The following is a 27918-nucleotide window of genomic DNA, read 5'->3' as shown; positions in this document are numbered from 1 at the left end:
CTGCTTCAAGCTTTTGAATTTACATTTACTTGTATGGGGGACCAAAGCAAACATAACACTATAAATCTATACACTATTTTACCAAAACTATTGGGACACCTGCCTTTACACGCACATAAACTTTAATGGCATCCCAGGCTTATGCCGCGTACACACAGTCAGACTTTCTGATGGGAAATGTTGGATGTGAGCTAGTTGATAGAAAGTCCTATCCTGTGTATGCTCCATCGAACATTTGCTGTCGGAATTTCCACACACAAATGTTTGAGAGCAGGTACTCAAATTTTCCGACAACAAAACTTATCGGAAAATCCGATCGCGTGTGCACAAGTCCGTCGCACAAAAGTTCAGGCATGCTCTGAATCAAGCAGAAGGAGCCGCACTAGCTATTGAACTTCCTTTCTTACGCTCAGAATTTTTGGCCAACAATTGTGTGACCGTGTGTATGCAAGACAAGTTGGAGCCAACATCCTTCGGAAAAAAATCCACGGTTTTGTTGTCGGAAAACCCGATCGTGTTTACGGGGCTTTAGACTGTAGGGTTAATGAGTTGGCCCACCCTTAGCAGTTAGAACAGCTTCAACTCTTCTGGGAAGGCTGTCCACAAGGTTTAGGAGAATGTTTAACTATTCTCCCATAAGTGCATTTGTGAGGTCAGGCACTGATGTGGATGAGAAGGCCTGGCTCTCAGTCTCCGCTTTAATTCATCCCAAAGGTGTTCTATTGGGTTGAGGTCAGCACTATGTGCAGGCCAGTCAAGTTCCCCCACTCCAAACTCGCTCATCCATGTCTTTATGGACCTTGATTTGAGCACTGCAAATCATTTGGTGGAGGGGGGTGTAAGGTGTGGGGGGGGTTTTCAGGGGTTGGGATTGGCTCCTTAGTTCCAGCCAAGGGAACTCTTAAGCCCCATACACACTATCAGATTTTCTGCAGATTTTTTGTCTTCAGATTTATCAAAACCATGTAGTGCAAGGGCCTGCCTGATTGTATACACATTGAAACTCCTAAGGTTTCACCTCATATTATATGGTTTTGGTAAATCTGAAGGAAAAAGCGGAAAATTTGACAGTGTGTATGGAGCTTAAAGGCATCAGCATAACAAACACATTTTGGACAATTTCATGCTCCCAACTTTGTGTGAACAGTTTGGGAATGGTCCTTCCTGTTCCCACATGACTGCACACCAGTGCACAAAGCATAAAGACATGGATGAGCGAGTTTTGGATGAAATTGAGCGCAGACTGTGAGCCAAACTTTCTCGTCCACATCAGTGCCTGACCTCATACATGCGCTTCTGGAAGAATGGTCAAACATTCCTATAGACCAGTGTTTCTCAATTCCAGTCCTCATGGCCCACTAACAGGTCATGTTTTCAGGCTTTCCATTATTTTGCACAGGTGATTTTATCAGTTTCACTGCCTTAGTAATTACCCCAGCTGTTTCATCTGAGGGAAATCCTGAAAACATGACCTGTTAGTGGGCCATGAGGACTGGAATTGAGAAACACTGCTATAGACACACTCCTAAACCTTGTGGACAACCTTCTCAGAAGAGTTGAAGCTGTTATAGCTGCAAAGGGTGGGCCAACTCAGTATTGAACTCTACGGACCAAGACTGGGATGCTATTAAAGTTCATGTGCGTGTAAAGGCGGATGTCCCAATACTTTTGGCAATATAGTATACATGAAGCATCTGAAATACAGAAAGAATGACACTGCTGCCTCTGACTCCGCTACCCTTAACTTAGAATCTCATTCTTTCTACAGCAGAACAAGATATTTTTTCCATGATGTAAATGAATAACACAGACAGAGAAACAACATCTTCAGAGCACGGGATGGGCAGACCTGTAATCTCTGGAACAAAGATCTTAAAGCAGAGTTCCAATCATATTTTTGTTTATAAAAAGTCAGCAGTTACAAAAACTGTATCTGCTGGCTTTTCATAAACAGCCATTCACCTGTCCCACGATCCAGCTCATCCATGCTGTGTTCTCCCCGTGTGCTCCCTCTGCAGCGCTGGCATCTTTACTATGGGCACTATGAAGCCGCAAGCTGTCACAGCTGGGTACCCACTGCATATGCACAAGTGGCACTGCACTTTGTGACTGGTCCTGAAGTCTTCTAGGACCTGCCATGTGTCCCAGAAGACTTTGGAAGGGAGAACTTCCACTTATGATTGCCTAAGGCGACTAGAACAAAAGTGGGAGCAGGTAGCTGCCAAAATTTGGTACCCGCTCCTCCCCCCTTTTTCCCCAAAAGCTCCATTTCACAAACAAGAGTGCGGGAGGAGGCCTTAAAGCGCAAGTTCCACTTTTGGGTGGAACTCCGCTTCAATAAAGATATACGCAAGACCGGAGTTTCCGGCAGAAAAGGTCAGACGAAATCATTTCATCGGATATTCCGATCGTGTGTATGTTTCCTCTGACTTTTTTTTTTCAAAAATTCTGACGGACCTAGAAATAGAACATGTTTTAAATCTTTCCGACTGAATCAATTCCTATCAGGAAAACCGTTTGTCTGCATGCTATTCCGACAGACCAAAAACGACGCAAGGGCAGCTATTGGCTACTGGCTATTGAACTTCCTTTTTCTAGATCTGTCGTACGTCATCGCATTCTAAATGAACAGACTTTGGTGTGATTGTTTGTAGGCAAGTCCGTTTCAGCGGAACTCCGTCGGAAAGACCGTCAGAGTTTATTCTGAAGGAATACCGGTCGTGTGTACGCGGCACAAGAGATAAAAAAAAAAACTGGTGAAAGTTAAGGAAGAATTCCAGGCATGGTATATTTTTATAGCTGCAATGGTCCACCTTGGATCAATGTAACTGTGTATGTACCATACCAGGCCAATGCCCCTGGAAGTTGGAAATCACTGTAGTAGACACTGTTACTCCAGCGATCTCCATTTGCTTCCAGGCCTCCAACGTGAACCGCTGGCCTGCTGCACTTTGAATTTACTATTACCTTTCTGGGGACAACCCAACATTTGGGATTTTCTTTTACTGTCACTTTTAATGATATACGTAAACAGGACAATGGAAAGAGTGAAGCTCCCTAAGGCAAGTCATAAATTATGCAATTTTCTTTTCTTCAACCATGGGGGGGGGGGGGGGGGGGGTAAATTGATAGATTGACTTCAGTACAACCAGCCTGCCCATAGATGGATCTACCAGCCAAATTTCTGTCAGTCTATGGCTGGCTTAACGGGGGCACAGACAGATGAATCCCAGTTAGACAGTTAGGACATGCTGGTGTGTGTTTGCATATTTCGCTTTCCAAAGCAACAAGGACTATTTTTAATCCTTATGCTGCTAGCATTAGTAGGAAAGTGTGTCATATATACTTGTTTTAAACTTTTTTTTTTTTACATTTCTTCAGTTACTTCCTGTTTTCTTGCCTCTGCAAATTATATCATATATCCCAGTAGGCTTCAAGAGGGGAGGAGGGGTTTTCTTAGCTAAGCACACCATCCTGCCTGCATCCTGCCGGCATGCCTGAGCTAATGACAGATAGATTCCAGAAAGTAAATGCTAAATTAACCATCTGCCCTTATTCAAAATGGCCACAGTCAGAAATGCTAGGGGGTGTTTTTCAAAGTGATTTCTCAGCAAAATAAAGCATGGAGACATGGATGGATGGGTGAGTTTGCTTTGAGTATTAAATTATTTTATTATATTAAAGCGGTTGTATAGGCAATTGTATAACTTTGACCTACAGGTAAGCCTATAATAAGGCTTACCTGTAGGCATAAAGAATATCTCCTAAACCTGTACGGTTTAGGAGATATTCCGCTTGCAATGAGCTGCTGACTTCAACGGTATATACACACAGGGGATTCTCGGCTGAAAGTCCGGCAGATGCTATACTTTGCCGGAAAGAAGTCTCCCGTGTGCATGCGCGGGAGTCGAGACTTCGCGGCTCCAGCCACTCACTGCGCTGGAGCCGCGATACCCAGAAGACATGCTGAGGGAACATGTCAGCTCGCTCAGTGTGGACCAGGTGAGTTACCAACGCCTCATTCTAAGGTAAGTATTTCATAATGAGCTAGTATGTGGTGCATACTAGCTCATTATGCCTTTTGCTTTACAGGCGTAGGGGAAAAAAATTGGGGGTATACAACCGCTTTAAATTAATAAATCAAGACCCCTTTCACACTGGGGCGCTTTGCAGGCGCTACAGCCGCAGCAGTGCTTTGCGGGTGGTTTTAACCCTTTCTCAGATGGTTTTAACCCTTTCTCGGCCGCTAGCGGGGGGTAAAAGTGCCCCACTAGTGGCTGAATAGCGCCGCAAAATTGACGGTAAAGCGCCCTTAAAAATAGTGGCGCTTTACCACCGACGTACCCACCGCCCCAGTGTGAAAGGGACCTACATAATGTTTTTGGTTTGCGGCACTCAGATCCAGTGTAGTTCCACTTTAATGCATTTTGATGCATCATACATTTTTCATGTTGACCAATAAAAAAACAATTTAGGCTTGTTAATAGGGGCTGAAAACAAACATATATGGCATTACATAAGCATTTTTATGCATAATCATTGACTTCAATAGGCATCAAAATGCACAAAAAAATTTACTTTTCAAAAACATACAGATGTGAACAGGCACTATCTATAATATTGCCTTTCATGGTATATGTGATTTAGTGCATTCTGGTGCGTGAACGGGGTCACAACCTAAATTCTACAAATATACTAAACAAAAGATAACATATAACTGTCTTTCTAATTGTACAGGAAAGAGAAAAAAGAAAACCCGGAGATAAAAAAAGGAAGTATTTCTGAAACTTGTAAAAGGCTGAATATTCTACATCACAAAGCAGAGAAAGCATAACGATTCTTGCCCTGTACTAGCCATGAAATTACCGATTTGCTTAATCGGCAAACATTCTGCAATAAGACCTGATCGTTGTCTCATATTCTGGAGGGTACGTAATCATTCCCAAACTTTAGGATGAACATGAAGCTGTATAATAGGCTTCATAAGTTGTCTGATCTTACCTCCTTTGTAACAATATTCCATCTGACAAACCCGCTGCACCTTTCAAATACTGCCTTTCTTATGTGATATCGCTGGCGGTTCTTCACTAAAGCACTACTGAACGCCGCATTGTGGGACAGGCGAAGGGACACATCTACTCTCCACATACATTGGATTTGCAGAGCTTTAAAAGCTTTAAAAGTGAACTTTAGTAAAAATGTAAAAGGAAAAAAAAATGCACCTGGTCTGATACTATGAATGAAGTGTCCCGTGTGCTGGTAGTTGCTGTGTTCAGTTGAATTCCTTAGTTCTGTGCCCCCAGAACCCCCCCCCCCCCCCCCCCCCAGGAGTGATCAGCTGCACCAGGGCTGAATATGCCCGCCCCTTCTGTGCCATGCGCGATTCATAGAAGTTTGGTTCCCACAATGAACAGTACACTATGAATTGAGGCTGTAATCATGGAATGCCTTTCATTGTGGGACCCAATAGTTTGGCTTCTATGAATGGAGGAAAGGGGTGGAAAGGGCGAGCATACTCAGCACCTGACGAGTCGGTACCTGTGGCAGCTGCAGCCAGTCATATTGACCACTGCAGCACTGGAAGATCACCTCTGGGCAGGGCAGAGGACTTTAGGTTTTAACCAAGCACATCAGCCTCAGGACACACTTCATTCATTGTAAGTACCATGCCTGGTGCTTTCTTTTTATATTTATTTTATTTTTATTTTTTTTAAGGCAAAGGTTTAATGCCCAACTCCAAGCAATGAAATGTAAATAGTGCATTTAGCATGAATTATCTTACTTCTCAGTCTTCATTTCACACAACTCTTCCTAAGGCCGGCCATAGATGGAGCGAATTTCTTTCCTGTAACCACAGACAGTGTTGACAGGGGAATTCCTCCGGTGGAGCCATTGTGTTCGCTAAGTGTAGTGGGCAAGGGAAGCAATCCCTGCCAGGAGAACACAGTGATTATTGCTAGCGGCTATAATAACCGATAGCAATAATCGCATGTAAAATCTGTCAGGCTGGTTTTACTCAAGTTGATTAATCGATCAACTTGGATACATTCAGCCTGCTCATACATGGTTCGAACCATTTATGGCCAGTTTTAGCCATTCTGTGGTGTAATGGATCAAAGTCACAGTGACCAGGTATTTTTCCCTACTCATTATCTTCTTGGGTTCTGGTCAATCGCTGCAGAATCACATCACATTTGGGATGCCATTGAAGGACAATCGTGTGCAGCATGTTGTGCTTGGGGCAGAATCACAGTGATTCTGCCCACGATAACAAATCATGAGATGTGAACGGGGCCTAAGGGTTTAATTCCCTATGAGACCCCTCTTTCCTGGCAGCAATCGCACAAGGCCATCAACAGGTGGGCGGTTAACTGCACCGGCCTACAAAGTGCCTGCCCTTTACCATTACTTCACTCCTGTGCTACCTGGATCTGCCTCTAACAATGCAAAGCCTTGTGGCTGAGAAGCCAAAATCTAGGCCTGAGTGTTGTCAGGTACATTACCAGGGGGGCAGCCAATGGCCTCCCCAGTCAGAAAGGGACACCCCTCCAGCCAGCCATACAACCCCCCCCCCCCGCACCCCCACCGCCTCTTGCTCAATCCATCGCTCGCCTGTCACCCACCAGGCCCCTCGCCAGCCCCGGAACTTACCCCATTCCATGTCATCCAGGCTTCTCCCCTGCATTTCCTCCCAAGCCCCGGTGGTCGCTTCTCCTCCCGGCCAATCAGGACTTAGGAGCCGTGGCCAATCTGGTTTCAGGATCCGCTTCCTGATTGGCCGGGAGGAGAAACAGGAAGACATTAGCGAATATTATTCACTAATGTCACACAACTGGGAATACTCCAGGCTCCAGGCGCAGTGCCTCTGGCTCTAATCATGTGCTTCTAAAAAGAAAACAAACAAAAAACATTTGAATCAATGCGTCTGGTGCCATGCATGTAGATTAGGGGTCGGACGCATGGATTAGAGATGTGGCGCCTCTGCGCCCTGAATGAGTGGCCACCACTGTTACCAGGCATGTGTCTAGCCCATTAACACATGCAACACACTAAAACACATGTCCAACTTCCTTATAATAAAAATGGTGTCTGTTTCCATCTGCAGTGCAGTGCTCTTTGGAAAAAAAATATCCGTGCATTAGGAGGCTCAAAAAAGTAAATGGAAGTGCATCAAATTAATATAGCATGCATTTTAACGTGTTGGCAACATCAATTAACAAGCCTTGGTCAATCTATCCCACTTCAAATATTCTAAATTCCAAAATGTGGGTGAATAGAATGCACCTGCCTGGTGCTACACAAAAAAGAACCTCTCTGCGCATGCATAGATCTTATTAGACTCTCAGACTTTCCTGGTTAGGGGGACTGTGATACACACTGTTTCTGCTTTAAATATAAAAAAAAATCTTATAATAAAAAAATAAAAAAACAAACAAACAAAAAAATATATGCATTCAATTGTAATTGAAAATGTCAGTACTGGCCATAAAATTCTGCGCCTTTAAAAATGATCCCCAGTTTCCTGCAGCCCCCAGATATAAACATGAACCTCTTATTGTAAGATCTTGCTAAACATTGTAACAACTGTTATGCAGGCTAGTAAAAATATTTGCTCTCTGCATTCTATTTTCCATAATAAAACTGAAGACTTATGTTAGGTGGGAGACAGATACATAGTTATTTTATTACATATTAAAATAGAAAGCTTCACAAAATATATAGAGCTAGACTGGCGGATTTCACTCAGGGCTTATTCAGCTGGGCGGTTGACAGACAACTGGGGGGGGAAATTTGAAGAAGCAGGGTAGACATTTTTATTTGGAGTGTATGAATTTATAGCAGTGTATTTGATCACAAAATTGAATGTTAAAACAAAACAAAATCTTTGAAGAGGTTTTAAGGTCAGAAGGTTTTTAATCTTAATGCATTCTATGTATTAAGATAAAAAGCCTTCTGTGTGCAGCAGTCCCCCTCAGCCCCCCTAATACTAACCTGAGACACCCTCTATCCTGCGATGTCCATGAGTGTCTCGGCTATACAAGACTCCCGATACTGTTTGGCTGAGACACAGCACCGGCGCCATTGGCGCCCGCTGCTGTCAATCAAATTCAGTCAGCCAATCAGGAGAGAGAGGGACTCGGCTTGGGGGGGAGGGGCCAGGAGCACAAAATAGGGACCCAAGAAGAGGAGGATCCAGGCTGCTCTGTGCAATTCCCCTGCAACAGAGCAGGTAAGTACTTTAACTACTTTTGAATGGCATTTGAATTTACTGAGAATTTTCATTTGAAATTTTACTAGTGTATATCCACACACTACACACTTTTGAGTGATGAAAAAAATATTTAAAGATTATAATTAGACATCTTAGCATCTTTCTCATAAGACACTGTAGAAACATTTATGTTGAGCCAGAGCAAAGAATGATGAGGTACAATGGCCACCAATAGATAGCAACCAACTGAATTTCATGTATTTAGAGCAGTGGTCTCCAAGCTGCGGCCCATGGGCCAGATGACGCCATTTGCTTGCTTTTATCTGGCCCTTGGGGCACGATTTTCTTCCACTGATACCAACAATGGGGCATAAGTCCCCCCACTGACACCAATGAAAGGGTAATATTCCTTCAAGTGACACCAACGTTCTGGCACAATTTCTCCCAATGACACCAAAAGGTAGGGCATTGTTTATTCCCACTGACATTGGGACCTTTTCTACTACCAATGGCCACAGTCTGGCCCCCCTTATGTCTGAAGGACAGTAAACAGGCCCTTTGTTTAAAAAGATTGAAGACCACTGATTTACAGTAATCCAAGACAGAAAAGATGATTGTTCATTAGTTGCTTTGTTAGAGTGGCCTCACACAGACTTATAGTGTTCAGCCATACCATTAAGACCACTGTCAAGTAAAGTAAATAACATTGATTATCTTGTTACAAAGGCATCTGAAAGTGAGTGGGATATATTAGGCAGCAAGTAAATGTGTTCCAATAGAAAGGTGTCAGAACACACAGAGTATCACAGTTTGTTGTGTATGGGGCTTTGTAGCCGCAGACCAGTCAGGGTGCCCATGCTGACCCAGGTCCACTGCCAAAAGTGCCTACAATGAGCATGTGAGCATCAGAACTGGATCACAGAGCAATGGAAGAAGGTGGCCTGGTCTGATGAATCACATTTTCTTTTACATAATGTGACTGGCCAGGTGCGTGTGAATCACTTACCTAGGGAAGAAATGGCACCAGGCTGCAGTATGGGAAGAGGACAAACCAGGTGAAGCAGTGTGATGCTTTGGGCAATGTTCTGCCGGGAAACCTTGGGCCCTGTCATTCATGTGGATGTTACCTCACACCTACAATCTGCCCTTGGAGCACTATTTCATCCACAGATATCAACAATGGGGCACAATTCCCTCCTCCAGTAACACCAGTGAAGGAGGACAATTCCTCCCAATGACACCAGCAATGGGGTCCAATTACACCATTGATGGGGCATAAATCCTCCCAATGACACCTAGGATGGGGCACAATTCCTCCCACTGACACCAATGATGAGGCATTGTTTTTTGCCTCTGACGTCTGGACCTTTTCTACCACCAATGGAATGGTCACAGTTTGGCCTCCCTAAAGTCTAAAATACGGTAAACTGACTCCTTGTTTAGAAAGTTTGAAGACCTCTGTTCTAGGGAATTAGTGGTGCTAACTATCAAAGTTTGACAACTAATCCTTCCCTCTCCAGTACAAATGTATTTTGAATTATTCTATAATCCCAGTATGGAGTAGATCATAAGGACCTAAATATGTTAAAAAAATAAAAATTGTTTTATTTTCCCCTAACATTTCCAGAAAAGTTACAAGAAACAGTATTTTGTTATTAATAGGTTCTTTTTATAGAAGCCAACAAATCTAGTAAAAGCAAGAAAAACTCTTCCTGTTCCAAAATACTCCCAGTCTAAAAATATTAGTATGACGCTTCAATAAAAATTTCCTCTGGTTGCAACACATTCAGACAAGGCCAAAGTGCTGGAGACAGCCACACAGATCAAGTGATAGTTAGCCAAGATCCCATATTTGACCATGGAATTAGATTGAGAAGAAATAGTAAGGTATTGCTACAGAATTTGCACCTATAACAACACAAGTAGAACAATATCATTATCACAGTCAAAGCGTAACTATGCTCAAAATGTAAAATCACATATTTGTTTCCACATTGGATTTCAATTATTTCTAGCCTACTCCTATTAATCTGAATAATCTTGAAGTTTGTAAACTTACTTTGTGAAGATTTACACATTTACTTCCTTGAATTCTGTGACACGTTGTCAGGTCACCTGAGGTCAGGTGACAGATGCACACCGCCAAAGTTAGAAGCACACCGCTAAGGTTGGGGACCCTTCGGCTGACTGCTGAGGATGGAGCTCTGGGTGGTTCAGGAAAGCAGCTCCACCTGAACACCGACACAGACCAAACAGGAAGCTAAAGTGTAGGATTCCTCAGGGTGCAGAATCTAAGAGCCAGCAGGTTTTTGTCAGAGCCTCTAGTGGTGAGGATGGATTTGGAAAAAATAAAGTCAGCTGCAGCTGACTCCAGGTTCCTGCACTTATTCTCTGAGAGAAAAAAAAGCCCTCTGTAGAAGGCAGGTTCTGGGAATTCTGTGACCCCGCAGTGCCCACTCACAGGACATAGGGAATAGATGTTACAGAATTCAAGGAAGTAAATGTGTGGGGATCTCCACAAAGCAGGTTTAGGAGCTTCAAGATCATTCAGATAAATAGGCGTAGGCTAGAAATAATTGAAAAAACAATGTAGAAAAGAATATATCATTTTATATTTTAACCATAGATAAACTTTAAAGGCATCTTTTAAAGTGTTACTAAGCCCGGGGCCTGCATTCACTATATCTGGTCCTCCACAGTACACAGAACATGGAAATGCAATTATTTTAGTAAATATAAACTGCTAAATACCTTTTCTCATCAGAAGTATATGGCCTCTTTCACACGGGCAGATCAGTAATGATCCGCCCCGTGATGATCCGCTCGCTCAGCGGGGATCGCTCCGTAGTCCCCGCTGAGTCGGCTGCGGACAGGGCGGTCTCCGCACACTGTGCGGGGACCGCCCTGTCAGCTCTCCGCTCTCCTCTATGGGGATCGGACGAGCACGGACCGTGTGTCCGTGTTCATCCGATCCGCTCTGCAGACGGATAGAAAAATAGGATTTTCCTCCATCTGCAGAATCGGACTGTTGCGAAGGCGGAGGAAATCGGGTGTCTGCGGATGTTCATCCGCAGACACCCGCTATTCCATAGGGATGAATGTATGCCCGTATTTCATCCGCAAACGGATGGATGAAATACGGACATATCATCCGCATGTGTGAAAGGGGCCTATAGCAGTCTTGTGACTTCTATGACTTCTTAAAGCTTGTAGGAGGAGTTTTCATACTGCACTGAGCTGTCCTATCAGTATGCAGGATCCCTGATCCTCTGTTTGGACAGTGCTGGTTGGCCCTGTGCTGATCTCATGCACTCTCCCAAGAAAAAAAAAAAAAAAAAAACTCTAGCAATACACACCAAACTGAGCATATGCAGCCTGACTCCATTTACTCTGTATTATGTGGACATGTTTTAGGGCAGTGCAAGAAGGAAAGGATCTGTGCATACAGGATCAAACAGCCTTCTTACACAATGCAGAGGATACACCTCTTAGGTTAAACAGTGAGTATAACAAGCATGCTTTACTGAATATACACATTTTACTGTTGTGGGGTTAGTAACACTTTAACAAAATATATTTTCCACCTCTCTCCATCTGTATCAAGGAAATTAATTTAGCAAGTTATAGAAAACTCAACGACATGTGCCAATTATGCTAACATTTAAAAACAGATTCTAGTACTTCTGCATTTTGCAGATATGTCCTTGTACACTTGGCCTATTTGCTAATGCAATAATTGCAAGTAATACAATAATCATTATTAATTTGTATATTTATCAAAATAGTATTTGAAGTGTAAAAATAACCTAACCTGCTACTGACACCACATTGGAGACACCTGCACATCATCAGTTGACCTATTCAGCTGCATGCATGCTCCTAACCCCAGGATCCTTTGGTATGCAAATATCCCTCCTGCTACCTTAGTCCATAACCCTGCTGAGCCTCCTCCTTTTTCCTATGCTTTGATTAAAGTGTGCCTGAAAGACACAGACGTTAGCACTGCCAGCCATTCAGAACCTCCCTTCTATAGTCAAGACTGGCCTTAAAAAATGTCAGATTGCTATTGCTATGTGGCCACTGACACTTTCCTTTTAGACACCTTCATACAAAATGCTCATATAATGGTATTGCTATATCTGTCCTAAAAGAGAGTCACTGTCATGACTTATGTGAGTGTGTATTTTCACCTTGAGCTGCTGAACTTTGTAAACAACAGGCTTTTTACAGTAAAGAACGGAAGAAATATGTTTTTGCATATTATATTTTAATACATTTGAAAAATATGTTTTAAAAAAGTCCTGAGCTCCATCTGCTGACTGCCTGTGACAATATAATATCCATATGCAATATGTTTTATTTGTTTGTATAGTTGTTTATATAATATAATAAAAAAGAATACATATTTGTAACATTTTAAATGTTAACCATAAGATGACCATAATAAATTAAGAAATAAAATATGTATTAAACCACCATATATTGCCTTTATTACCCACAATATTTTGTTACAGTATATTCATACAATGTATTCATGTTATACAAACACCTTCAAAGTGATTGATGGTGGGATTAGGCCTCCTCCACATGGGGGCGAAGCAGCAGATTCTTGTGGCTGGCCTTACAGGTGCATGCGAACAGCGGTGGCCGTAGTGACTAAGTAATGACAGGCTGAAGGAAGCCATCACTGTTCACAAGTATCCACACATGTAGTGGTTAACTGCGGTTAGAGACAGATGTCCGAGCCTGGTTGCATCTTTCAGTGTCCAGTGGTGATCATCCATCCCTAACTGCTGGTAACCACTGCATGTGCGCTTACCAGTGGAGGTTGGTGCTCAATATTTTGTAAGGGGTGGCAAACAAACTTCCCCCCACTCACTCGCACCACCAACAACCACCCACTACCACCCTCACTCACACCGCCACCCCGCCACCCCCTTCACTTGCAACACTGCCGCCACCACCCCTCCCCCCATGAGTGACGGACTGAAAGGCAGTTTTACCTTAAGAGATGAGGAGGAGTAGGGCTGCTGCTCCTCGCTCAATCTGAGGGAAGAGCCGGGGATTTTCCTCCCAGCCAAACAGACAGGCTTCTCATCCTGGTTGAATATGAAGTGGGTCCTCAGACTCCCTGGCCAGTCAGGTCTCAGGACCTGCTTCCCGATTGGCTGGGGGGAGAATCAGGAAGACAATAGTGAATTTTATTTCACCACTGCGACAAAACTGGGTGTGCTCAAGGCGCAGCGCTCTTCTCCCCGAGCCCACCCTTTTTTGAAGCCAATTAGAACCTCAGGCTCTAATCATGTGCTTCCAAAAAAAAAAACCCTGATTGAAATCCATGCGTCCGTCACCCTGCATGGAGATTAGGGGCCGGGCGCATAGATTAGGGGAGGTAGCGCCCCTGTGCCCTGTATGGACAGCTCGCCACTGGCGCTTACCATTTAAATAAGCAGAGCTAAACACAAATGCCTGTGATTTCACAGACCAGCGCCAATTGCCTGCATGAATGAGACCTAACTTTATTTTTTAAAACTTAAATTTAGTCACTTCCTGTGCAAATAAAAATAAGCTACAGGCAAACAGAACTGCAGAGTCCTTTGGGGATAGGCTCTCATTTACAATAATGCGTTTAAACACATCACAATGCCGCATAATGTGGTTTGAGCCATTAAAGAGGAACTCTAATCTAATTAAAAATAATTATGTTATAAAGGGCAAATATATAGATAATGTGTTTTGTACACACATATGAGTATGAGGAAGATATGTGATAGACTTAAAGTGTTACTAAACCCACAACAGTAAAATCAGTCTGTATATACAAAAATAAATTGTTTCCCCCTTTCAGCCAAGGCAAATTTTCAGCTCTGTCACGATATGAATGACAATTGCACGGTCATACAAGACTGTACCCATATGATCTTTTTTCCCCCACAAATAGAGATTTCTTTTGGTGGAATTTGATCACCTCTGCGTTTTTTATTTTTTGCGCTATAAACAAAAAAAAATGCTGACAATTTTGAAAAAAACACAATATTTTTTACTTTTTGCTCAGTTTAGGCCGATATGTATTCTTCTACATATTTTTGGTTAAAAAAAAAAAAAATCGCAATACGCATACATTGATTGGTTTGCGCAAAAGTTATAGCACCTACAAAATAGAGGAAAGATTTATGCCATTTTTTTTTTTTTTTTTTTTTTACTAGTAATGGTGGCGATCTGCGATTTTTGTCAAATTTTGCGGCGGAAAGATAGGACAGTTTTGACACTATTTTTGGACCATTCATATTTATACAGCAAACAGTGCTATACAAATGCACTGATTACTGTATAAATGTCACTGGCAGGGAAGGGGTTAACACTGGGGGGGCAATCAAGGGGTTAAATGTGTTATCTAGGGAGTGATTCTAACTGTGGGGGGAGGGGACTGACTGGGGGAGGAGATCATTCGGTGTTCCTCTGTACTGGGAACACACGATCGGTCTCCTCTCCCCTGACAGGACGTAGATCTGTGTATTTACACATACAGATCCACATCCCTGCTCTGTGACCGGCAATCGTGGGTGTCCGGAGGAGATTGTGGCCGCCAGGGACGCGCATCGGCTCACAAGTGACGTGGTGGGCATGCGCACCCCCTAGCGGCCGGGAAGCCGAGGATGTCATATGACGGACGCTCAGGATGAGAGGGACACCTTGCGGCCGTCATTTGACTATACGCGGGATGGGAAGAGGTTAAAGGATTTGATATGTGAGTTCATGTTTGTGCAACAGAAAAAATAATGAAATAACACACGTAAAAACTGTAATTTTAGCGTCTGTGTTTGCACAATAATTGTATGTGCAGCGATCAATGTAGGCAATTTCCTTTCTTTTGAAAGAACCTTCAATTATGAATTTTCATAGGCTTGGAAGCGTGTCGACTACAGAGACAGAATTTAGCTGTCCAGTGAATGGATGAGTCTACCAGCACCATATTAAAGTGGAGCTCGTTTCCTCCCACAAAATTTAAAGTTAGCAGCTACAAATACTGTATATTTTTTTTTTGTTCGTTTTTGTGAATTATTTTGTTGTTTTTGGTATTGCACAATAGTGATTATTATAGTGGGTGTAATCTTTATCACCTGTGGACCCTCCAGTCCGCACTGAACCCCTTACATCAGAGTCTGCACAGAGCTCCTTACATCAGAGTCCGCACAGAGCCCCTTACATCAGAGTCCGCACAGAGCCCCTTACATCAGAGTCTGCACAGAGCTCCTTACATCAGAGTCTGCACAGAGCTCCTTACATCAGAGTCTGCACAGAGCTCCTTACATCAGAGTCCGCACAGAGCTCCTTACATCAGAGTCTGCACAGAGCTCCTTACATCAGAGTCCGCACAGAGCTCCTTACATCAGAGTCCGCACAGAGCTCCTTACATCAGAGTCCGCACAGAGCTCCTTACACTGGAGTCTGCACAGACCTCCCTTACATCATAGTCTGCACAGAGCTCCTTACATCAGAGTCCGCACAGACCTTAGAGTCTGAAGAATTTCCACTTACTGTAAGGGGGAGCTCTGTGGACTCTAATGTAAATGGGAACCCTTATTTAAGGGGGGATCTCATGTAAACTGGTGTTCTGAGAACCCTGATTTAAGGGGGAATGCTATGGACTCTGGTGCAAAGGGGAGCTCTGATGTAAGGGGGTCTCTGGTCACCAAAAAGCCCCCCTCTTGCATCAGAGTCCACAGAGCACCCCTTACATTTGTTTTACACACTGGGAGGCAGGAGAGAGGGTGATCTTACTCACCCTAGGATGGAGGCTCAGGATGTCTGTATAATTTATCTTCTCTTCCTTCACATCTCCCCGAGTGTGTGGGCGGGGCAGACACAGAAGTAGAGGGGTGGGAAGAAGAGAAGCAGTCCATCTGAGTGGAGAGCTCAACTGTCAGCATCGGCTCTGAGGCTGAGCTGTGTGTAAGAGAGACACACAGCTCAGCCCATGCAGCCGATAACATAATTTGTAGTTCCGCCGGAGAAGGTGCAGGCATGGCCACATGGCGGTAAGTGAGCGGGGCCGCGTCTGACTCTGTCGCCACTTAGCTCCCACTGTATGGCCTGGACATAAACAGGCCACGAAGCAGACGGCCATGGCCCACGCGGCCCCCGGACCACTAGGCAAATGCCCGGTCTGCCCTATGGCCAGTCCATGCCTGCATGGCACTACATGCATAAAATTTGCATGTTCTCTCATGGGTTTTCCACAGGCACTACAGTTTTCTTCCCACGCTCCAAAGACACATTGGTAGGATAATTGTCTCCTATCTAAATTGGACCTAGTATGTGCATGTAAGTGAGTAATGCCCTATACATGTCAGGCGGGATTGGCCAATTGCTCCAACTGCTCTCTCAACCACTGAGGAAGAGACCCGGGAGAGCAGCTGCTCCTCTGCACATCACTGGATCGAGGTGGGGTTCGGATAAGTATTGGGGGGGGGGCTGCCGCACACAGAAAATGTTTTACCTTCTTGCCTAGAATGCATGAAGGTAAAAAAAAACTTGAAACCTTGAGCCTTTTCAACCACTTTAATAGAGGTACCATATCTAAAGACTGGTCCGCATAGAGGTCACTTTACATCAGAGTCCAGACAGACCTCCTTACATCAGAGCCCCCTTATATCAGAGTCCGCACAGACCCCCCTTACATCAGAGTCTGCACAGACCCCCCTTACATCAGAGTCTGCACAGACTCCCCTTGCATCAGTGTCCGCACAGACTCTCCTTACATCAGAGTCCACACAGACCCCCCTTACATCAGTAATCGCACAGACTCCCCTTACATCAGAGTCCGCACAGACCCCCCTTACATCAGAGTTCACACAGACCCCCCTTACATTAGTGTCTGCACAGAGGTCCCCTTACATCAGAGTCCGCACAGACCCCCCTTACATCAGAGTCCCCTTATATCAGAGTCCGCACAGACCCCCCTTACATCAGAGTCTGCACAGACTCCACTTGCATCAGTGTCCGCACAGACTCTCCTTACATCAGAGTCCACACAGACCCCCTTACATCAGTGTTCGCACAGACTCCCCTTACATCAGAGTCCGCACCGACCCCCCTTACATCAGAGTTCACACAGACCCCCCTTACATCAGTGTCCGCACAGACTCCCCTTACATCAGAGTCCACACAGACCGCGCTTACATCAGAGTCCGCTCAGATGTACCCTTACATAGGCTGAATGTTAGGTGCTATTAGCCAATGCCTCCCACTGCTCTCTCAGCCACTGAGCAAGAGACCCGGGGGAGCTCCTCCGCACATCGCTGGATCGAGATGGGGTTCAGATAAGTATTGGGGGAGGGCTGCTGCACACAGAAAATGTTTTACCTTCTTGCCTAGAATGCATGAAGGTAAAAACCTTGAGCCTTGTCAACTACTTTAATAGAAGTACCATATCTAAAGGCTGGTAAACTGCATTATATATATATATATATATATATATATATATATATATATATATATATATATTATTATTATTATTATTTTATTTATTTTTTTGGAGCGGGTGGGGGATGATACACTAGGGTTTCTCTAACTTCACAATTTTTAACACCTTGAAATACCATTGCAGATTTGATAGTATGTATATTGTGCGACCATATATGCTCCTCCACACAGCTGGTGTCCAACCACTTCATAAAATAATCTCTCTATAATAACTGTGTATCTTTTTTTTTTTTTTTTTTTTTTTAATTTGTGGTTACTCCAAGAAAAGTGAAGGTCATTTACAAAAAGCATTTTTCTAATCCAGGTGTGCAACTTGTATCTATCAGTCCTGTTTGTCAAATTCATATTTCCTGGAGCACATTTTTACCATGCAACTGTGATTGATTTACTAAAACTGGAGAGTGCAAAATCTGGATCAAAGGGGTGTCAGGTAAGTAAAGGGGGGCTGAGGGCGGTGTGGCTGACACCTAAACATTTTTTACCTTAATGCAGTGTATTAAGGTAAAAAATGTCTTTACAACCCATTTAACTGAACAAGCTGAAATTAGAAGCTGATTGGCTACCATGCACAGCTTCACCAGATTTTGCACTCAGCAGTTTTAGTAAATCAACTCCACTGGCTCCCTTTCTGCTACACAAAAGTAACATTTATATGATGCAGTAGCATGAAGTTAACCACTTCTTACCAAACACTTCAACTCTTGTAGAATGTTAACTATGTTACAAATTCGAACTGTCACAAGAGGTTCATCTCATAGTGATTTAATAAGTCATATTGCAATGTAGTTGAGCCATTGGAGATACTTTTGGAATTGGTTGTTTTCACATTTTATAAAGTACTGACATAAATAATAAACACAAAAACTCAAACATGTTTATAAACACACAAGAAGTGTGTGTTTCTTTTCCTGATAGCTTTACCATCAGCAGCCTGTAGGCTCCTTTGTGGCATGGACTGATATGAATGGTCCTAAGGTCTCTAAAGCACTTTGGAATTTGCTGCCACTATATGAATGAACTAATTAATTAAGTTGAACTATCATAGAACTGTCATTACATTTTAACACTTTTGGAGGTAGAGTAGTACAATTAAAAAAAATGAAGTCAAGGAGTTAAAAAGATAACAAAAGTTGCAAAAAGTCACCTCCCCCAGCATGCAAAGATGTACTCACCATTTTGCCAGCGTCCATGTTTCCAGCAGGATGTCACCCAGGCCAGCAGAAGACCCCTTGTTGCAGCTGTACACACACTCCACCTTCAATAGCCCAAATGGTGCTCAGCAGTTAGCAGGGAGCCCAGAGCCACATGATCCCTCTGCCCTCTCTTCCCCAGGGCCACACCAGAGGATCACCAATACAGGGACAACAAAAGCAACAGTCTGCCTGCTGGGGGGTGGGGGGGAAGGGGGCAGGGATGTAGATGAGCAGAAACTTGCTTGCACAGTGTTGTTTACTGAAAGCCAACCTGGGCAGGGAGAGAGCAAAGAGGGCACCGAGATCTAATGGTCTGATCAGGCTGGGCACTGTGTTTAGGAATTAGGGGCACACAACTGCATCGGTAAATCCAGGCAGTGATGAAGGGTGGGGGAGGGCACCAAGTGATGCAGGCAGGGTGCTCCACAGACAGCCATACAAAATCCAAGTAGAAGTAAATAGCATCAAATAGAAACTAAGCAGCGATGGGCAGATGAGAGTGAGACAGTTGTACAGAGGGAGTGTTGTAATAGGAAGGAGCACAGACAGATCAGAGAGGGGGTGGAGATGGGCTGTGCAGATCCATGCATAGGCAGATACACACTGTATACAGGGAGCCAACCACAGAGCATCCACTGCATGCAGACAGAGCACAAACCACAAAAGGGATGGAGGCAGCAACACCACTGATCCTCGTCTGCTCACACAGCCTGCAAATAGGAGGCCAACTCTCTTCCTGCTGCTAGATAGATGGGGTAGAGAGGCTGAGACATGGGCAGAGACAGGGGCAGCCTACAGAGAGGGAGGGGGAGCAGAAGCAGGGACAGCCTACAGAGAGGGGGGCAGAGGCAGGGACAGCCTACAGAGAGGGGGGCAGAGGCAGGGACAGCCTACAGAGAGGGGGCAGAGGCAGGGACAGCCTACATACAGAGAGGAGGCAGAGACAGGGACAGCCTACAGAGAGGGGGGCAGAGGCTGGGACAGCGGCAGGGACAGCCTACATACAGAGAGGAGGCAGAGGCAGGGACAGCCTACAGAGAGGGGGGCAGAGGCTGGGACAACCTACATACAGAGAGGAGGCAGAGGCAGGGACAGCCTACAGAGAGGGGGGCAGAGGCAGGGACAACCTACATACAGAGAGGAGGCAGAGGCAGGGACAGCCTACAGAGAGGGGGGCAGAGGCAGGGACAACCTACATACAGAGAGGAGGCAGAGGCAGGGACAGACTACAGAGAGGGGGGCAGAGGCAGGGACAGCCTACATACAGAGAGGAGGCAGAGGCAGGGACAGCCTACAGAGAGGGGGGCAGAGACAGGGTCAGCCTACAGAGGGGGGGTTGCAAAGGCAGGAACAGCCTACAGAGAGGAGGCAGAGGCAGGGACAGCCTACAGAGAGAGGGGAGCAGAGGCAGGGACAGCCTGAGGGGGGGGGGGCAAAGGCAGGAACAGCCTACAGAGAGGAGGCAAAGGCAGGGACAGCCTACAGAGAGAGGGGGCAGAGGCAGGGACAGCCTACAGAGAGGTGGCAGAGGCAGTGACAGCCTACAGAGAGAGGGGGGCACAGGCAGGGACAGCCTACAGAGAAGGGGGGCAAAGGCAGGGACAGCCTACAGAGAGGGGGCAGAGGCAGGGACAGCCTACAGAGAGAGTGGGGGGGGGGGAGGGGGGAGGGCAAAGGCAGGGGCAGCCTACGGAGAGGGGGACAGAGGCAGGGACAACCTACAGAGAGGGGGGGCAAAGGCAGGGACAGCCTACATACACAGAGGGGGCAAAAGCAGGGACAGCCTACAGAGAGGGGGGCAGAGGCAGGGACAGCCTACAGAGAGAGGGGGGCAAAAGCATGGACAGCCTACAGAGAGAGGAATCATAGGAAGGGACAGCCTACAGTGAGTGGGGGAGAAGCAGAGACAGAGAGGAGGGTTGCACAATGGAGCCCCTCAATTCCAACCAGACACAAGGGGAATGGACATTGCATGGAGCTGTGCTATTAGAATAATAATAGATGCTTGCAGCGACTGCAGGAGGAGCGATGATGGTGATGATGATGAAGGTGATGACGATGCACAGTCCTCAGAACCGTTCTTCTCTTCACCCCCCTTTATTGGGAATACAGACAATCACACTCATTCCATTAGAGGCAGATTAGCGGATGTGAGTTGTCAGTAACCCGTTCTGTGTCCTGGCTGCTGACGTTCCCTAAGCAGTCCCTCCAGTGATGCCATCTGCTCTTCAATGCTAGCTTGTCATGCCAGTTCATCCGCCCAGGCTCATTCATACTCCTCATTGCTGGCTTTCTGGGATTCCTCCTCCGGAATAATTGCATATATAAATACCTGAACTGAGTATTTTTACATGCCATGACATATTGAGGAGCAACAGTGCCCCTGAGGCATCCTAGAAATCTTTTGCTGGGCCAATACATGTTTGCTGCTCATACTTCGACTGAGTTATTTCTAAAGAGACGAGTTGGTTGCTTTTGTTTGTAAGGAATTCTCTACTAAAGTGTCCATCCAGCAGTCAAATCTGACCATATACAGTGCCTATTAAAAGTATTCATACCCCTTGAAATATTCCACATTTTGTCATGTTACAACCAAAAACATAAATGTATTTTATTGGGATTTTATGTGATAGGGGTCTCCAAACTATGGTCCTCAAATTGTTCAGGAACTACAATTCCCACCATGCCTAGACAGGCCATAGGGCAGACCGGGCATTTGCCTGGTGGGCTGGGGCTGCCCGTTCCGTGGCCTGTTGATGATCAGGCCGCACAGCGTCGACCGCAGCCTGGACAGGGTTAACACAAGCCACAGCTGCCATACCTGCACCACCAGAGAGAGAGTCACGCTGTACCCGCACCACCAGAGAGCCACTCTGTACCTGCACCACCAGAGAGAGCCACGCTGTACCCACACTACCAGGGAGCCATGCTGTACCATACCACCAGAGAAAGCCACGCTGTACTGCACCACCAGAGACAGGCACGCTGAACCGCACAACCAGAAAGAGGACGCCATGCTGTCCAGGACCACCAGAGAGAGCAGGTCAGTGTCACTGGGCAGTGTGGGCACAATAGGAGACAGATCGTACTAGCATTGTATGACCACAATAGCACTGGGACACTGTAATATAAATGTGACTCCAATTACAGTGCTCCTTTACAGTGCAGTTCCTTTTATATCACAGTGTCCCTGCCTATCACAGTGGAGGACCAACACCAACCACCCCCCGCAAATGTCTACCGACATCCCCCCCCCCCCCCCCCCCCCCCGATCCCTGGAAAAGTTGGCTGCTCAGTCTAAAATGCCCGGGCCTATTTTTTGTCCCAGTCGGGGCCTGTGCCTCATGTCTGTGAATGTCAGAGTTTTACAATGTCTCAAGGGATGTGTAAGATAGACCAACACAATGTTGAAAATTTTGCACATTCTTCTTTGCAAAATAGCTCAAGCTATGTCAGATTGGATGAAGTGTGTCTATGAACAGCAATCATGAAGATTTGCCACAGATTCTCAATTGGATTTAGGTCTGGACTTTGACTGGGCCATTCTAACACATGAATATGCTTTGATCTAAACCAGTGGTTCTCAACCTAACTAGTGCAATGACCCCTAAAATTCCCCAAGTTGTGGGGACCCCAACAGTAAAATTATTTCGTAGCGTGGGTTGTCAGCACCCAAGGCAAGACAAGTAATTTGCCCCCCTAACCCACGGACATTTAGTGCTCCCTTAGTCCCTTCCACTCATACAGTATTAAAATCCCTTATGGTACATTTTAGGATGTACCACTCTCTCTTTTGTTCTTCTTTCTTTCTCTTTTATCTCTCTCTATCCTAATTTCTTGTTTTTTTTTGTCTCCATCCCTCTCTCTAGCCGTTTTTCTTGTTTTTTTCTCTTATTCTTTCTCTCCCTTTTTCTTTGATCCTCCCCCTCTTTTCCTCTCCCATCCATGTATTCTCTATTTTTATTCCTTCTCTTAAGCCCCATACTTACACACTATCAGATTTCCTGATGGTTTTTGTCTTAAAATTTACCAAAACCATGTAGTGCAAGGGCCTGCCTGATTGCATACAAATTGAAACTCCTAAAGTGTTAACCTCATATTATATCGTTTTGGTAAATCTGAAGGAAAAAATCAGCAGAAAATCTGATAGTGTGTATGGGACTTTACTCCTTGGTGGGGGGAATTGGATGAGTGGCAGTGCTGGTGGTAGGGGTGGGATGATTGACAGTGTGTTTTGAAAGTGAACTGTGCATCTTAATACTGCTACAGTAAAATGTGAAAAAGGCTAAACAAGTGGACATTCCTTTGTTTCTGCAGGTGGACTTCAAGCCAGAAAAATGTGAGTGACCAAGATGGTTGAGTTCCTCCATGTTACAAGTGTATGGTGCCCTATGCCGATCCTGTTGCAGGAGGATGGTGGGAAGGACCTTGGCCAGCATGACTGTTGCTGGTGGCAAATCGGGGCCCTGCTAACACATGCACACTAGGGAGTGTACCCACCTAAGGGTAAAACAAATGTTAATGCCTAAGCACATTTTAGAAACATTGACATGTGTTGGTAAAACAGTTTCATACCATATTAGGCTTTCATTTGGTGGTAAATGGTAATGGATATCTCCTATTTCTTTTTTTAATATAAAAAAAAACTGGACCCAAAATTGTAAAAAATATATATATTTTAAAATTTAGCTGTTTAGCCATTAATGTCTAAACCGCTGACAACAAAAGTGAGTACACCCCTATGTGAAAATGTCCAAATTGGGCCCAATTAGCCATTTTCCCTGCCCAGTGTTATGTAACTTGTTAGTGTTAAAGGTCTCAGGTGTGTTAAACTTGGTGTTATCGCTCTCACTCTCTCATACTGGTCACTGGAGGGTCAACATGGCAAAAAAGGATCTGAAAAAAAGAATTGCTGCTCTACATAAAGATGGCCTAGGCTATAAGAAGATTTCCAAGACCCTGAAACTGAGCTGTAGCACGGTGGCTAAGAACATACAGTGGTTCAGCTCAGGATAGGTTCTGCTCAGAACAGGCCTCCCCATGGTCGACCAGAGAAGTTGAGTGCACATGCCCAGGGTCAGGGACGGGCCCCCGGCAATAGAAGCTCATGGGGCCCCCTTGGGTGCCACACCTGGACAGGGAGACATGGGGGGAGCACACGGGGAAACTGGAGGGAGAACGCACACGCACACACACACACACGGGGGATGCTCACACACACAGGGGGACACACACACACACAGGGGGACACTCACACACACAGGGGGACACTCACACACACACACACAGGGGGACACTTACACACACACACAGGGGGACACTCACAACACACACACATGGGGACACTCACAACACACACTCACACAGGGGGACACACACACACATACACTCGGGGACACACACACACACGGGCACTCACACACACAGGGGGAGACACACACACAGGGGGACACACTCACTCACACACAGGGGGGGACACACACGACACTCACACACGGGGCACAAACGGGAACACTCACACACACACACACACAGGGGGAGACACTCACTCACACACAGGGGGGGACACACACGACACTCACACACGGGGCACAAACGGGAACACTCACACACACACACACACACACAGGGGGAGACACTCACACACACACAGGGGGACACTCACGCACACACACACACACACAGGGGGACACTCACGCAGGAGGAGACAGACACACACACAAGGGGACACACAGGGGGACACACACTCACACAGGGGGCACACACACACAGGGGGACACTCATGCAGGGGGAGACAGACACACACACACACAGGGGGACACAAAGGGGGACACACACTCACACAGGGGGCACACACACACACATAGGGGGGGACACACACAGGGGGGACACACTCACACACCACACACACAGGAGGACACTCACACACACAGGGGGACACACTCACTCACACACAGGGGGACACACTCTCACACACACAGGGGGACACACTCTCACACACACACATGGGGACACACACACGGGGTGATACACACACAGGGGGGGACACACACACGGATAACTCACACACCACACACACAGGGGGACACTCGCACACAGGGGGACACACTCACACACACACAGGGACACACACAGGGGAACACTCACACACAGGGGGACACACACTCACACACAGGGGGACACACACACACACACACACAGGGGGACACTCACGGACACACAGGGGGACACTCACACACGGGACACACACACAGGGGGACACACACACGGGGACACACACACACGGGGACACACACACACCACACACGGGGGGACACTCTCACACACACAGGGACACTCACAACACACACTCAAACAGGGGGAAACACACACTCGGGGACACTCACACACACACGGGTACACACACACAGGGGAACACTCACACACGGGGGCACTCACACACACACACACACACAGGGGGAGACACACACACACAGGGGGACACACGGACACACAGGAGGACACACTCACTCACACACAGGGGGACACACTCTCACACACACACACAGGGGGAACATACACACAGGAGGACACTCACACACGGGGGCACAAACGGGGACACTCACACACACACAGAGGGGGAGACACTCACACACACACAGGGGGACACTCACGCACACACACACACACACACAGGGGGACACTCATGCAGGGGGAGACAGACACACACACACACAGGGGGACACCCACTCACACAGGGGGCACACACACACACACACACATAGGGGGACACACACACACACAGGGGGGGACACACACACGGACACTCACACACCACACACACACAGGGGGACACTCACACACAGGGGGACACACTCACACACACAGGGGAACACACTCACACACACACACACACACACAGGGACACTCACACACAGGGGAACACTCACACACACACAGGGGGGCACACACACACACAGGGGGACACACTCACACACAGGGGGACACACTCTCACACACACAGGGGGACACACTCTCACACACACAATTGGGGACACACACACGGGGTGACACACACACAGGGGGGGACACACACACGGATAACTCACACACCACACACACAGGGGGACACTCGCACACAGGGGGACACACTCACACACACACAGGGACACACACACACAGGGGAACACTCACACACAGGGGGACACACACTCACACACAGGGGGACACACACACACACAGGGGGACACTCACGGACACACACACACACACTCACACAGGGGGACACACACACAGGGGGACACTCACACACACGGGGGACACACACACGGGGACACACACGCACCACACATGGGGGGACACTCTCACACCCACGGGGACACTCACAACACACACTCAAACAGGGGGAAACACACATTCGGGGACACTCACACACACACACTCACACAGGGACACACACACACGGGTACACACACACAGGGGGACACTCACACATGGGGGCACTCACACACACACCCACAGGGGGAGACACACACACACAGGGGGACACTCACACACACAGGGGGACACTCACACACACACACACAGGGGGACACTTACACACACACACAGGGGGACACTCACAACACACACACATGGGGACACTCACAACACACACTCACACAGGGGGACACACACACACATACACTCGGGGACACACACACACACGGGCACTCACACACACAGGGGGAGACACACACACAGGGGGACACACTCACTCACACACAGGGGGGGACACACACGACACTCACACACGGGGCACAAACGGGAACACTCACACACACACACACAGGGGGAGACACTCACTCACACACAGGGGGGGACACACACGACACTCACACACGGGGCACAAACGGGAACACTCACACACACACACACACAGGGGGAGACACTCACACACACACAGGGGGACACTCACGCACACACACACACACACACACAGGGGGACACTCACGCAGGAGGAGACAGACACACACACAAGGGGACACACAGGGGGACACACACTCACACAGGGGGCACACACACACAGGGGGACACTCATGCAGGGGGAGACAGACACACACACACACAGGGGGACACAAAGGGGGACACACACTCACACAGGGGGCACACACACACACATAGGGGGGGACACACACAGGGGGGACACACTCACACACCACACACACAGGAGGACACTCACACACACAGGGGGACACACTCACTCACACACAGGGGGACACACTCTCACACACACAGGGGGACACACTCTCACACACACACATGGGGACACACACACGGGGTGACACACACACAGGGGGGGACACACACACGGATAACTCACACACCACACACACAGGGGGACACTCGCACACAGGGGGACACACTCACACACACACAGGGACACACACAGGGGAACACTCACACACAGGGGGACACACACTCACACACAGGGGGACACACACACACACACACACAGGGGGACACTCACGGACACACAGGGGGACACTCACACACGGGACACACACACAGGGGGACACACACACGGGGACACACACACACGGGGACACACACACACCACACACGGGGGGACACTCTCACACACACAGGGACACTCACAACACACACTCAAACAGGGGGAAACACACACTCGGGGACACTCACACACACACGGGTACACACACACAGGGGAACACTCACACACGGGGGCACTCACACACACACACACACACACACAGGGGGAGACACACACACACAGGGGGACACACGGACACACAGGAGGACACACTCACTCACACACAGGGGGACACACTCTCACACACACACACAGGGGGAACATACACACAGGAGGACACTCACACACGGGGGCACAAACGGGGACACTCACACACACACAGAGGGGGAGACACTCACACACACACAGGGGGACACTCACGCACACACACACACACACACAGGGGGACACTCATGCAGGGGGAGACAGACACACACACACACAGGGGGACACCCACTCACACAGGGGGCACACAC

At 46.9% G+C, this 27918-nt stretch overlaps 1 protein-coding gene across 1 annotated transcript in view; it reads right to left on the bottom strand.

Annotated features, from left to right (window-relative positions):
• Positions 1-19960, bottom strand: part of HIP1 (huntingtin interacting protein 1) — a 174165-nt gene extending 154205 nt beyond the window's left edge. Inside the window, exon 1 of the mRNA XM_077480445.1 lies at positions 18871-19960. Coding sequence (XP_077336571.1) covers positions 18871-18888 — 18 coding nt within the window. The 5' untranslated portion in view covers positions 18889-19960. The remainder of the gene's footprint in view (positions 1-18870) is intronic.
• Between the last annotated feature and the right edge of the window lie 7958 nt (positions 19961-27918).

The sequence above is a fragment of the Lithobates pipiens genome, unplaced genomic scaffold (genome assembly GCF_037356315.1).
Source record: "Lithobates pipiens isolate NorthernLeopardFrog02 unplaced genomic scaffold, aLitPip1_a1.2 Scaffold_16, whole genome shotgun sequence".
NCBI lineage: Eukaryota > Metazoa > Chordata > Amphibia > Anura > Ranidae > Lithobates > Lithobates pipiens.
Note: the sequence above shows the minus strand (reverse complement) of the source record. Positions and strands in the feature narration are given on the sequence as shown.